The sequence below is a fragment of the Scyliorhinus torazame genome, chromosome 4 (assembly GCF_047496885.1).
Source record: "Scyliorhinus torazame isolate Kashiwa2021f chromosome 4, sScyTor2.1, whole genome shotgun sequence".
Taxonomy (NCBI): Eukaryota; Metazoa; Chordata; class Chondrichthyes; order Carcharhiniformes; family Scyliorhinidae; genus Scyliorhinus; species Scyliorhinus torazame.
In genome coordinates, this window is record NC_092710.1 from 313,818,069 (window position 1) to 313,832,773 (window position 14,705).

Consider the following 14,705-nt stretch of genomic DNA (forward strand, 5'->3'; position numbering starts at 1 on the left):
GCATCAGACTCCGATACATCTCCAGAATCCAAGGGTTTTGGGAAAATTACAACCAATGCATCCACGATATCTGTAGCTGCTTATTTTACGATCCTAGAATGAAGGCATCATGATCAGGAGGCTGATCTGCCATTAGTTTGTGTCTAATAGTACTTCTTTAGTGATGGCAATGTTTTTAAATTCCTCCCCGATATTCTTTAGTATTAATAGGATGTTTGAAATATCTTCCACCGTAAAGACTGATGTAAAATATCTGTTTAACTTCTTTGCCATTTCCTTGTGCCCCATATCTATCTCCCCAGATTCCTTTTCTAAGAGGCCTATGTTCACTTAAGACTTCTCTCTTCCTTTTTATATATTTAAGCTCTCATTATCAGTTTTTATATTCCTTGCTAGTTTGCCTTTGTATTTTATTTAGCATAAGATGGGATCAGAAACTGTCAGGGAAAGGCACGAATGAAAAGTGGAGCTTGTTCAAGGAACAAATACTGTGTGTCCTTGATAGGTATGTCCCTGTCAGGCAGGGAGGAAATGGCCGTGTGAAGGAACCATGGTTCACAAAAGTGTTTGAATGTCTAGTCAAGAGGAAAAAGGAAGCGTATGTAAGGATGAGAAAACAAGGTTCAGTTGGGTCACTTGAGGGTTACAGGGTAGCAAGGAATGAGCTAAGAAAAAGGGCTTAGGAGAGGGCATGAGAAGTCCTTGGTAGGTCGGATCAAGGAAAACCCCAAGGCTTTTTACTTTTATGTGAGAAATAAAAGAATGACCAGGGTGAGGTTAGGGCTGGTCAAGGACAGTAGTGGGAACTTGTGCATGGAGTCAGAAGAAATAGGAGAGGCGTTGAATGAATACTTTTCTTCAGTGTTCACCAAGGAGAGGGGCCATTTTTTTTGAGGATGAGAGTGTGATACAGGCAGGTAGGCTGGAGGAGGTAGATGTTCTGAGGAAGGATATATTAGCAATTTTGAAAAACCTTAGGGTCGACAAGTCCCCTGGGCCAGATGGGATATATCCAAGGATTCTTTGGGAGGCAAGGGATGAGATTGCAGAGCCTTTGGCTTGATCTTTGGGTCCTCACTGTCCACGGGGATAGTGCCAGAGGACTGGAGAGTGGCGAATGTTGTTCCTCTGTTCAAGAAAGGGAATAGGAATGACCCTGGTAATTATAGGCCGGTTAGTCTTACTTCGGTGGTCGGTAAGTTAATGAAAAAGGTCCAGAAGGATAGGATTTATGATCATTTGGAAAGATGCAGCTTAATCCGGGATAGTCAACATGGATTCGTGAAGGGTAAGTCTTGCTTCACAAATTTGATTAAATTCTTTGAGGCGGTAACTCAGTGTGTAGATGAATGTAGAGCAGTTGATGTCGTATACATGGATTTTAGTAAGGTGTTTGATACGGTTCCCCATGGTCGGCTTATGAAGAAAGTAAGGAGGCGTGGGATAGAGGGAAATTTGACCAATTGGATGAGTAACTGGCTATCACATAGAAGACAGAGGGTGGTGGTGGATGTAACATTTTCAGACTGGAGACCAGTTATCAGCGGTGTACCACACGGATCAATGCTGGGTCCTCTGCTATTTGTGATTTTTATCAATGACTTGGAGGAGGGGGCTGAAGGGTGGGTCAGTAAATTTGCTGATGACACCAAGATTGGTGGAGTAGTGGATGAGGTGGAGGGCTGTTGTAGGCTGCAAAGAGACATTGATAAGATGCAGAGCTGGGCCGAAAAATGGCAGATGGAGTTTAACCCTGATAAGTGCAAGGTGATTCATTTTGGTAGAAAAAAATTTGAATGCAGATTACAGGGTCAATGGCAGGGTTCTGAGTAATGTGGAGGAACAGAGAGATCTTGGGGTTCATGTCCCCAGATCTCTGAAGGTTGCCACTCAAGTGGATAGAGCAGTGAAGAAGGCCTATAGTGTGTTAGCGTTTATTAACAGGGGGCTTGAGTTTAAGAGCCGCGGGGTTATGCTGCAACTGTACATGACTCTGGTGAGACCACATTTGGAGTATTGTGTGCAGTTCTGGTCACCTCACTGTAGGAAGGATGTGGAAACATTGGAAAGGGTGCAAAGGAGATTTACCAGGATGCTGCCTGGTTTGCAGGATAGGTCTTATGAGGAAAGGTTGAAGGAACAAGGGCTTTTCTCTTTGGAGCAGAGGAAGATGAGAGGCAACTTAATAGAGGTTTATAAGATGATGAGGGGGATAGATAGAGTGGATGTTCAGAGACTATTCCTCAGGTGGATGTAGCTGTTACAAGGGGGCATAACTACAAGGTTCAGGGTGGGAGATAGAGGAGGGATGTCCGAGGTAGGTTCTTTACTCAGAGAGTGGTTAGGGTGTGGAATGGACTGCCTGCTGTGATAGTGGAGTCGGACACTTTAGGAACTTTCAAGCGGTTATTGGATAGGCACACGGAGCACACCAGAATGACAGGGAGTGGGATAGCTTGATCTTGGTTTCGGACAATGCTCGGCACAACATCGAGGGCCGAAGGGCCTGTTCTGTGCTGTACTGTTCTATGTTCTCTCTTTATTATCTTTATAATCCTCCTTTCCTGCATTCTGAATTTATCCCAGTCTTCAGGGCTATCACTAACGTTTGCCTCCTTGTTTGTTTTTTCTTTCAACTTAATACTCTCCTTAATTTCCTTGGTCAGCCATTGTTGGTTTATGCCTCTCTTAGAATCTTTCCTCCTTGCTGGGATATATTTTTGCTGAAAGTCATGAATTACCTCCTTACATATCTGCCACTGCTTGTTTTCGGTCTTTCCTGCTAATCTATCCATCCAGTCCATTTTAGCTAACTCTTTCCTCATTTCATTGTAATTTCCTTTATTTAAGTACAACGTTGTTTCTGACTCAAATTTCTCACTGCCAAACTGATTATTACTTTCTATCGTACTATGATCACCAGTTCTGAGGGGATCTTTTACTCAAGGTCACTTATTAAACCTGCTTCATTACAGATCCAACATGGCCTGTTTCCTGGTTGGCTCCGTGACATATTGCTCTGGGAAACTATCCCTAATGCACTCTATGAATTAATTGTCACAGTTATCCTTTCCAACTTGGTTAACCCAGTCAACATGAAGATTAAGGCCACTGATAATTATTGCTCTATTTTTTTTTTACATGCTCCTATTGTTTGATTTATACTCTTTCCTACAGTATGGGTACTCTTTAGAGGTCTGTACAGTACTCCGACCATACTATGGTCCTCATACTTACTAGAGGAGGGGAGGGTCGAAGGGGCGGGGCAGGAGGTTTAACAAGAGCAAAGAATACCAGCCAGATCTGGTGATAAATCAGTCCTAGCCATTTATGTCTACATTCCTTGGATTTGAGGAATAAGGATTGTCTATGCTAGCCATCAAGTGCCTATCTATTCCAATCCCATTTTCCACCACTTGGTCCGTAGCCTTGTGTACTCTGGCATTTCAAGTGCTGATCTAAATACTTCTTAAATGTTGTGCGGGTTCCTGCTTCCAGGCAGTGAGGTCCAGATTCCTGTCAACCTTTGGCAAAAAGATTTTTCCTCAAATCCCCTCTAAATCCCCTGCCCCTTACCTTTTATCTATGCCTGCTGGTTATTGACCAACCCCCCTACTAAGGAGAAAAATTCCTTCCTATCTACAATATCTATGTCCCTTATAATTTTGTACACATCGGTCAGGTCCCACCTCAGCCTTTTCTGCTCTAAGGAAAACAACTCCTACACCAGCCTCTCTTTATACCTGAAATGCTCCAGCCCAGGCAATATCCTGGTGAATCTCCTCTGTACCCTCTCTGGTGAATCACATCCTTCTTATAGTGTGGCGACCAGAACTGCACATGGTACTCTAGCTGTGCTTAATCGATGTTTTATACAGCTCCATCATATCATCCCTTCTCTTTTATTCTATGCCTTGACTAGTAAAGGCAAGTCTCTCATATGCTTTCTCAACCACCTTATCTACCTGCTGTCTTCAAGGTGAGAGAGTAACAGCTTTAATGGAGGCTCTGGCATCAGAGGTAAAAGTGAGGGTGTGGTTGAATGGATCAGTGTTTACATAGAGAAGAGATTAGGGAGGATAGAAGGGCAGTGAACTAAAAGGAGACAGCAGGATGAATTGAAACGGAATCTGAATCACAGAGGATAAGTCAATTGGTACAGAGGCACAGAAGCAAAAAACAAAGAAGATATATCAGTAAGAACATTTTATCAAAGGTTCCTTCAGGATTCTGCAACATTAATGAGTGAAGATAATTAGTTGACACATGGAGCATAAGAATGAACTGAATAAAAATAGCTCAAATTAACCCGGTTTCTTCTATTGGCCATTTACAATCCTCCTTCATCAAACCCTTCACACAGCTTATTTATTGTATAAACCAGAAAGTAGCTTGAACAATCAGCACACAGAGAATTTCCTGGAAATACTCAAATGAGATTTATGGACTTAATCGCTGCCTTCCAAGTGGCACAATGGACCTATTCAGGAATCAGCTAAAAACTGTGGTTTCAAAAACATCAGAGCTTCATGTAACCAGTGTAGCTGACAACAACTTATTATTTTTCTATACACTCCCTTACTTACTTCAGCATTTTCTTCAAGCCTTGAGCGCAATAGGAAGCTGTGCAAGTCACCATGTTTCATGAAGGGCAGAATGACCATAGGTTTTGCAATCGCCTCCCTAGAGCTCAGTTCCAAGCAGACACCTAAAGAAAAGAACAGTCAAATCCACTTACAGTTCTTCACTTACTGCACACGCATTTTCTTCCATCCCAGTCTCAATTTGTTTATATACGCCACCGGCACCCCCCCACCCTCCTTTAGGCTTCGACATATTTCTGCGCAACATCATTTTCAGGTTATTGACAGAGTTCCAAGGGGAACATAATTCAAGTGTCTACAATAATTATTATTTCTCAAGAGCCAAAAACAAACCTATACCAGGGCACTCAATTTCAAACAAATACATGCCTAATGAAATGGAAGAATAATAATGCCCAATCATGTACATTATGTGACCATTATACCACATGGATGTGTATTACACGTTATACATACCTAACAATTTAATGACATTTGGGTGATCAAAATCTTTCATGCAAGCTGCTTCACTCAGGAATTCTTCAATCTCCCTTTGTGAGAAGTTATCCACTAGAATAAAAGCAGGATGATTTTATTTCCACAATTAAGCATCATTTCTCTTTCAGAAGAGTTACAATGATACTGTATTAACAATAAAATATTGGATTGGGTTCAATCTGTATAACAGCAAAGTAAGTCTACGATGCATTTGGGTTCAGTCAATTGTTTTGTCAATTCGGAGAGGAGGGGAGAGATATCTACCCCCCCCCACTGTTGCTCTTTTTAGCCTTTGTTTTATTACCTCTGATTATGTCACCTTTGCTCACGAGTCGCCAGGTATCTTTCTGATACTGCCACGTGGTTCAAGCTTGAGTTATGATTAATAAGTCAGCACACCGCTTAGTAAGATTGAAATCAACGGTCATTTATTATATACAACAAGTAATGCTTACACAATAATCCTACTATCTATATAGAAACCTATCACTACTGGCCAATACTTGACTTTAGGAAGGGCCCACCAGACCAGGGAAATGAGTGGCTTATCGAATCGGATCTGGCCTGCGGGATTCAAAGGCTGATACAGGTCGATGGTTAGGAGTCTTTATCGGGCAGCGATCGCTGGAGTCAGACTTACTGTTTCTGGTCGATGTTCTTGCGAAGGTCTCGAGCAGGTGAAGAAGGGAGAGAGAGGGAGAAATCTGAACTTGGCCTCTCACTTTATAGGGCCCAGGGGCTTCCCGCCTCTCGGGGCGGCCCTTGACCCTGAGTCCCAAGTGATTGGACTTGTTCCCAATCACTTGGTTCGATATGTCCAATAACGGGGCGATTCCTCGATCGGGGGGTGGTCGTTCACCGGTCTTTGTTTCGGCCACTGCAGGCGCCGACAGGTCTGGTCCGGCATTCAATTGCTAATATGTTGCAATTGTTCCCGGGGATAGCCGATTTAAACTGCAGATGTCTGGGTTGATGTGCTGCTAATAGTCTTGAGTATCGATCTGGGCCGACTTCCCCAGAGCCGAATATGCTATTCTGTCTGCAGCTGTCCGTTTGTGCCCTGTTGGCTGCTTTTCCCATCAGCCTTTTCGGTTAGCCATTTTAAATCGGGTTTTTGCCAAATTAATAGGGAATCAGCCATTTTAGGTGGCGACACCACCCCGGGGCGTGTTTTCTGGCGGCAGAAGCAGCTCGCCATTAGCCACTGGAGGAAATATTCCGGTCCTGCCGATGTCTGCAGGGATTTGCACAGCTTGCCTGTCCTGCCGCCGAAGATCTCACTGGCGGAAAGGGCCAGCAAATCCCGCCCAGGGTTACAGGGCTTGCTTTCACGATTATCATATGGACTGATACCCAAGTATAGTACAGAGCGAATACTGCATTTCTGAGAAGGCATCCTTTAAAGACACATTCAACTGACTCTCCTTCTTTGTTAAGATTATCCAGACAGCAAAGAGTAGGAAGTTCTCTCAAAGTCCGAGTTAGCATTTCAGCCTCAATGACAGTGCAAAATTTGGTCAATCATCCTAGGCGGGATTCTCCGGGAATTGGCTGGGCGGGCAGAAACCACTCCGGCATCGGGCCGCCCCTGGCTGATTCCTGGAATTATTCTACAAGGATAGATTGAGTTGTCGAGAGGTGATCTCATTCGTAAAATTCTGCAGGGGAATGAGAGAAATGGGGCGGAATTCTCCGCAATCGGAGCGATGTCCGCCGACCGGCGCAAATCAGTCCAGCATCGCGCCACCCCAAAGGTGCCGAATCCTCCGCATCTTGAGCAGCCGAGCCCTAACCTTGAGGGGCTAGGCCCCCGCCGGACTGATTTGCCCCCGCCAGCTGGCGGGAAAGGCCTTTGGTGCCCTGCCAGCTGGCGCGAAACTGACTTTGCCGGGCGGCGCATGCGCGGGAGCGTCAGCGGCCACTCACGGCATCCCCACGCATGTGCAGTGGAGGGGGTCTCTTCCACCTCCGCCATGGTGGAGACCATGGCGAAGGCGGAAGGAAAAGAGTGCCCCCACGGCACAGGCCCACCCACGGATCGGTGGGCTCCGATCGCGGGCCAGGCCACCGTGGGGGCACCCCCCGGGGCCAGAACGCCCCCCCCCCCCCCCCCCCCAGGACCCCAGAGCCCGCCCGCGCCGCCTTGCCCCGCCGGTAAGAGAGGTGGTTTAATCCACGCCGGCGGGACAGGCATCCCAGCAGCGGGACTTCGGCCCATCCGGGCCGGAGAATCGCCGGGGGGAGGGGGTGCCTGCCAACCGGCGCGGCGCGATTCCCGCCCCCGCCGAATATCCGGTGCCGGAGAATTCGCCAACCGGCGGGGGCGGGATTCACGCCAGCCCCCGGCGATTCTCCGACCAGGCGGGGGGTCGGAGAATCCCGCCCCTGATTCAGGGAGGAACTTTCCCCCGGCTGGAGAATCATGAACTCGGGGTCACCTGTAGGTGATGGGAGGAAACCGGAGCACCCGAAGGAAACCCCATGCAGACATGGCGAGAAAGTGCAAACTATACACAGAGAGTGACGCAAGGCCGGAATCGAGCCTGGGTCCCTGGCCCTGTGAGGCAGCAGTGCTAACCACTGTGCCGCCCCAACATGTTCCGATATAAATAAATATAGGATCTTTATTTATTTCTATTATTTATTGCATCAGTACTATCCTTACATTTCATGGTTTTAACAGCTACTTTCTGACTGGTGCCATCCGCCTGTTTAATGTGTCCCTCCAGGACAGAGCCAAATTCCCCTGTAAGAAAATGGAATATAAACATTAGTTAGTTGTTGGGTTTCCACATTCAGAGTTTAAAACTGCTCACATTGGCTAGTTTTGCTTACATTAGGGAACAGAGTAAAAGTTACCCCACAATGTGAAATAGGCTTATTTTTGTCCTGCTTAATAAAGCTACTTTATCAGCCACTTAAAGTCAGCTGCAGATCTTTAACTGTGTCGTCTTTCCAAATTTGGCTGAGTGACTGAGTGAACCAACGTTCCCTCCACTTTTGTTCTGGAGTGAATGGTGACTTATTTTAGTGCTCGGCCCTTTAAACATTTTTGTCCCTTCATGCACGTGCAGTAACTTAAAAGGCCCGACTTATACCTGGCCTGTGTGAAGACGTTCAGGAACATTGTTGGGTTTGAAATCGGCTCAGACCATCCCATTGCTGCAGCAACACTGGACAATATATATTTCCTCACTTCAGCCCCCATATCCTATCCACCTTGCCACCCCCCCCCTTTCAACTTTTCATCTTTTACGGGATGTGACTGCTGTTGGCGAGGACTGTTGTTGCCCTCGAGAAGGTGGTGGGGCAACGCCTTCTTGAACCGCAAGTCCATGTGATATATGTACACCCACAATGCAGTTGGAAACTAATTCATTGGTAAATTTCCCCAAATCAAGTGCTATTATGATATACAAAATGTAAAAAAACACTGGTCAGATATTCACATCAAACATCCCTAGCAGTAGAGCAAATCTCTTTTTGACTCTGCTCCAACAGAAGAAATAGGAGAAGATCATACAGCCCATCAAGCCTGCTCCAACATTCAATATAAACATGGTTGATCTTGGGACGTCAACACCACTTTCCTGCCTGCTCCTCATATCAATTCCCTCATGCACAAAACGTCTGTTTATCTGAGCCTTAAAAATATTCAATGATGGTGCATCTGCAAATCCACAACTCTTTGATTATTATTACCTGTACCATTGTATAGACACATACATAGAAAATAGGAGGAGGCCATTCAGCCCTTCGAGATTGCTCCGCCATTCATTGTGATTATGGCTGATCATCAAGTTCAATACCCTGATCCTGCCTTCCCCCATATCCGTTGCTCCCTTCAGCCCCAAGAGCTATATCTAATTCCTTCTTGAAATTACGCAACATTTATGCCTCAACTACTTTCTGTGGTAGCGAATTCCACAGATACACCACTCTCTGGGTGAAAAAATTTCTCCTCACCTCAGTCCCAAAAGGTTTACCCGTTATCCTCAAACTATGACCCTTAGTTGTGGACTCCCCCACCATTGGGAACATTCTTTCTGAATGTACCCTGTCTTATCCTGTTAAGAGTTTTATTAGTTTGTATGAGAGCCCCCCCCCCCCCCGCACTCTTCTAAACTCCAATGAATATAATCCTAACCGATTTAGCCTCTCCTCGTATGACATCATCCCAGGAATCAGCCTGGTAAAAACCTCTGCTGCACTCCCTCCCACTGTCCTTTCTCTTTAACTTTCAAAATCCACCCCCTCACCCCTCTATTATTTAGCTCAAACTCCTCTCTACAGAACAAGTTGTATCACTTGCTAGGACGGTCCAGATGAAGACCATCGCACCAGTACACTCTTTACCGAGTACGGCTACCAGTGCCTCAAAAACTGGAACCCGTTTCTCCCACAACAATTTTTCAGCCGTGCATTCAACTCCCTAATCTTATTTACACTATGTTAATTTGCACGTGGCTCCAGCAGCAACGTTGGTATTACCACCTTTACCACGCTCTGATTTTTAATTTGATCCCTAGATGCTAATATTCCCTCAGCAAAATGTCTGTCCTAATCCTAAATCGTGGTGCAGCTCCCACTCCAAGATCCTCTTCAGATTGGAGGAGATGCCCTCAAAGCTCGCACCACCTAGGCAACAGAGTCTTCAGAACTCATGGTCTCAGCTACAGAGAACGGTATCTACCCACTTACTGCGCCGTCTCCTACAACGCCGGTGTTCCTTTTTACTCCCCACACTTGGAAGGCTTCTGCATACAATGCCGTGGTCAATTTGCTCATTCACAGACTTCCGGGTGCGGCTATGCAGAGCTAGGTCGCATATTCGGTAGCTCCCGCTTGGAACGGACTTTTGGGCTCTTTTACAGGGCCCCCACTGCATTTGTTTGACATTTCCCGGTGTGGGAAGAAGACTGCAGCATTCCCCTGACAGTGTCCCCCAGGAATGTTATGTCTTTTGGCTGCCAAACCCGGCAGAAACAGTAAAGGATTTGGCTTTGACTGCAGGTTTAGACAAAAGCCTCTTCCAGCATGCAGGCGGGGGAAGGGCAAGCTTAAAGCTGCAATCTGACTTGGCTCTATCAAAGGTGAATTCTATCAGCAGAGGGAACAACTGTGAAAGGATCTACTAGGGCCATTGAAGAAGCAGGGACGAGGCTTCCGGTGGCAGGAGTAGGTCGCGCATTCGGCAGCTCCCGTCTGGAACTGACTCTCAGACCTTTTTCAGGAGTTTCCATAGACTTTTTAAACGGACCAGAAGTGTAACGGCCAGAGGAGCGGCACTGGAGCGACGGGGGAAGCGAGGGAGCAGCGCGAGGAGATGCGCAAGGAGATGTTGGCGCCTATGCTTTCGGCAATTGAAGGACTCGTGATCACCCAGAAGGTCCACGAAGCTAAGATCCAGGAGGTACAGAAAAGCGTCAGCCAGAACGAGGACGAGCTCGTGGGCCTGGCGGTGAGAGTGGAGCAGAACGAGGCGCTACACAAGAGGTGGGCGGGAAGACTCGAAGACCTGGAGAACAGGTCGAGGAGAAAGAATCTGCGAATCCTGGGTCTCCCTGAGGGAGTGGAGGGGGCTGATGCCGGGGCATACGCGAGCACGATGCTCGAGGCGATGATGGGTACGAAGGCCCCTTCGAGGCCGCTGGAGTTGGACGGGGCACATCGGGTGCTGGCGAAGAAGCCCCAGGCAAATGAGCCGCCAAGGGCGATGGTGGTGAGGTTCCACCGGTTCACGGACAGAGAGTGGGTCCTGAGATGGGCCAAGAAGGAGCGGAGCAGTAAGTGGGACAATGCAGAGATCCGAATATACCCGGACTGGAGCACGGAGGTTGCAAAGCGGAGAGCGGGTTTCAACCGGGCCAAAGCGGCGTTGTACCGGAAAGAAGTGAAATTCGGAATGCTGCAGCCAGCACGACTGTGGGTCACATACAAGGGCCAACACTATTACTTCGAAACGCCTGAAGAGGCATGGACCTTTGTACAAGCCGAAAAGTTGGACTCTAACTGAGGGTTTGTGAGGGTGGGGGGGGGATGTTTGGGGGTTTGATGTGTGATGGTTGTTGTATATAGAGGGTCAATCACGCGCAGGAAATGTTACATGGGCTGGGGGAGAGAGACAAGGCCGCTACAGGAGCTGCGCCAGAGGGGGCGGAGCGGGCTTTGGAAAGCGCGGGGTGTTTTCCCGCACACGGGAAGAAAGGCGGGAAGTGGAACGAAGGAATGCATATGGATTGGGAGACTCCCACGCGGGGAGGTCAATGGGACAGCGTGGGAAGCCGGGGTCAGCAGGCGTCAGCTGACTTACGGGAGTGATATGGGGGGAGCAAAAAAGCTAGGCAGGGGTCTAGCGGGGGGGGGGGGGGGGGGGGGGGGGGAAGGGTTGCTGCTGCACTGGCCGAAAGAGAATGGGACACAGAAGAGGTGGTCGGGTCGGGGATCCCCCCTCTGGGGGACTGGAGGGTGAGGGAGGCGTGGACACGGGACTGGACGCGAAGAATAGAGGGGTGTCAATATTGGTGGGAAAGCGGGTGTCATTTGAGGCCAAGACAATGGAGGGCGATATGTAATGGTGAGCGGTAGGCTGCAAGGGATGTGGGTGGTGTTGGTAAACGTATACGCCCCGAACTGGGATGATGCAGGATTCATGAAGCGCATGTTGGGGCGCATTCCGGACCTGGAGATAGGAGGCCTGATAATGGGAGGGAACTTCAATACAATGTTGGATCCAGCACTAGACCGCTCCAAATCAAGGACTGGAACGAGGCCGGCGGCGGCCAAGGTACTTAGGGGGTTTATGGATCAGATGGGGGGAGTGGACTCATGGCGGTTTGCAAGGCCGCAGGCCAGGGAATTTTCTTTCTTCTCCCATGTACACAAAGCCTACTCCCGGATAGATTTCTTTGTTCTGGGTAGGGCGCTCATCCCGAGGGTGGAGGGGACGGAGTATTCGGCTATAGCCGTTTCGGACCATGCCCCGCACTGGGTGGAACTGGAGCTGGGAGAGGAGAGGGACCAATGCCCGTTGTGGCGGCTGGATGTGGGACTGCTGGCGGACGAGGTGGTGTGTGGGAAGGTCAGGGGGTGTATCGAAAGGTACTTGGAGGCCAACGACAAGGGGGAGGTGCGGGTGGGGGTGGTATGGGAGGCATTGAAGGCGGTGATCAGGGGAGAGCTAATTTCCATTAGGGCTCATAGGGAGAAGACAGAGGGTATGGAAAGGGAGAGGTTAGTGGGGGAGATTTTGAGAGTGGACAGGAGATACGCAGAGGCCCCGGAGGAAAGATTACTTGGGGAAAGACGACGGCTCCAGACGGAGTTTGACCTGTTGACCACAGGGAAGGCGGAGGCACAGTGGAGGAAAGCGCAGGGGGCAACCTACGAGTATAGGGAAAAGGCTCGTCGGATGCTGGCACACCAGCTCCGTAAGAGGATGGCAGCGAGGGAAATAGGGGGAGTCAAAGATGGAAGGGGAGCCACGGTTCAGAGTGCGACGAAAATAAACGAGGTATTCAAGGCCTTTTATGAAGAGCTGTACAGATCCAAGCCCCCAGCGGGGAAAGAGGGGATGAGACGATTCCTAGATCAGCTGAGATTCCCGAGGGTGGAGGAGCAAGAGGTGGCTGGTTTGGGGGCACCAATTGGGTTGGAGGAGCTGAGCAAGGGTTTGGGGAGCATGCAGGCGGGGAAGGCCCCGGGACCGGACGGATTCCCGGTGGAGTTCTACAGGAAGTACGCAGACCTGTTGGCCCCGCTACTGGTGAGGATCTTTAATGAGGCAAGAGAGGAGGAGACCCTGCCCCCGACAATGTCGGAAGCAACAATTTATTTGATCCTAAAGCGGGACAAGGACCCACTGCAATGTGGATCGTACAGGCCGATCTCGCTCCTCAATGTGGATACTGTTGCTGGATTACTGTTGCCTTTGCATCCCTAGTAGCCCGGCAAAGGATCTTGCTAATGTGGAAGGAGGCGAAGCCCCTCAGCCTGGAGGCCTGGATAAATGATATGGCTGGGTTCATAAAGTTGGAGAGGATTAAGTTCGCCTTGAGAGGGTCTGCGCAGGGGTTCTACAGGCGGTGGCAACCGTTCCTAGACTATCTCGCGGAGCGTTAGAGGAAGGTCGGTCAGCAGCAGCAGCAACCTCGGGAAGGGGTGGGGACGTCCTGGGAGAGGGGGAGGGGGGGTAAAGGGGGGACTGCCTAGGAGGGTGGATGAGCACGAGATAACATGAAGGGTTGGGGAAACTGGCCCGTACGTGTGAGGGCCAGTGTACAAAGCTGTGTAAATATATCATTTTGCCATGTATATATCTTGCTCTGCGCGATTTCTTGGTTTTTTTTGTTACGGGGGGGGGGGGGGGGGGTTATTGTTTGTAAGGGAGAAAAAATGTGTTATATATTTTTTTTTAAAAATTTGCTCATTCACCCTGCAGTTCCGGTTCTTGTCCAAACAAGCTGCAAGAACTTCAAACCTGTTGGACAATTGCACGGGGCCGAGGATCCTTCATTGCTAACTTCTGGATCTTCATACTTGCTTCACGCACAGTCATCCTTTCCTGTCCCCGGCCATGGACCAAATCTGAAGTACCTAACATAAGTAGTCTGGCTGCCTCCTTGGAACAAAGCATCCGGACAACAGTCCCCATCCCCGCTGCATTGCAGTCTTCGAAGCTCAGGCTCCAGCTTGTTAACTTTGTTTCTCAAGATTCAGGTTAGTGCAGATTTGTTTACCTAGGACCACACTTGTGTCCACATGCTATAGCTGCAACACCACACTGCCTTGCCATCTTTATCGTGTTTTATTTAACTAATTAGGTTTCAAGTTTAGAACTACCTCTCAATTATTATCTGTAGTTAAAGTAGTTTAACTAGTTAAGCCACAAACGTAATGCAATACTTTTATCTCCCCCATACCAACAATGTCACCAATCCCTGCTGCAGAAGAGCTCTATGGTTTTCTTTACAAGTAGTACAGTTTGTACCTGTCTCAGGCTCACCCTTAACAGGTAGTACAGTTTGTACCTGTCTCAGGCTCACCCTTAACAGGTAGTACAGTTTGTACCTGTCTCAGGCTCACCCTTAACAGGTAGTACAGTTTGTACCTGTCTCAGCAGACTTGACAGTCAGGAGATAGCTGTGAACTTCCAGAACTAATCCAGTCATTCCTATTACCATGTTTCCAACAATGGTGATAATGCAGCTTCAATGAATTTTAATCTTGCAACTTTCATTCTTGCATCATTTTCCTAATCAATTAAAGTGTCCCGGTTAGGGTTTCTACCGATTAAAAAAAATACTTTAATCAAAAGAAAATATGAAGCTCATTCTGACTTTTCCACTCCAGCTTTTAACAAGTTGTTCAAAACCCATTTCTTCCAGTATGGTATTGTCAGTAAAATTATTTAAAGTGTTATGGAATAAAAACCTGACAATAATATCACAGGAGTACAAGAATAGCAACAGTTGTTGGTGCAACAGTTACAGAAAGCAGATTAATACAGGCGTTACGTGTTGCAAATCTGACAATTTAACTGATTGCTGCCACAAAACTGAAGAATGGCGAAAGGAAGGCAGAAGTCAAATGCAGTGTTTTAAACCTCTGGAGTGGAGGGAAAGA

General features: G+C 48.0%; 1 protein-coding gene across 2 annotated transcripts in view; it reads right to left on the reverse strand.

Moving 5' to 3' along the window:
* The window catches only part of mertka (c-mer proto-oncogene tyrosine kinase a), a 245,025-nt gene that overhangs the window by 43,333 nt on the left and 186,987 nt on the right, over positions 1-14,705 (reverse strand). For both annotated transcript variants that reach the window (XM_072500095.1, XM_072500094.1), the window contains exons 13-15: positions 7,747-7,827; positions 5,061-5,153; positions 4,587-4,708 (exon numbers count right to left, since the gene is read on the reverse strand). In XM_072500095.1, coding sequence (XP_072356196.1) covers positions 4,587-4,708; positions 5,061-5,153; positions 7,747-7,827 — 296 coding nt within the window. The remainder of the gene's footprint in view (positions 1-4,586; positions 4,709-5,060; positions 5,154-7,746; positions 7,828-14,705) is intronic.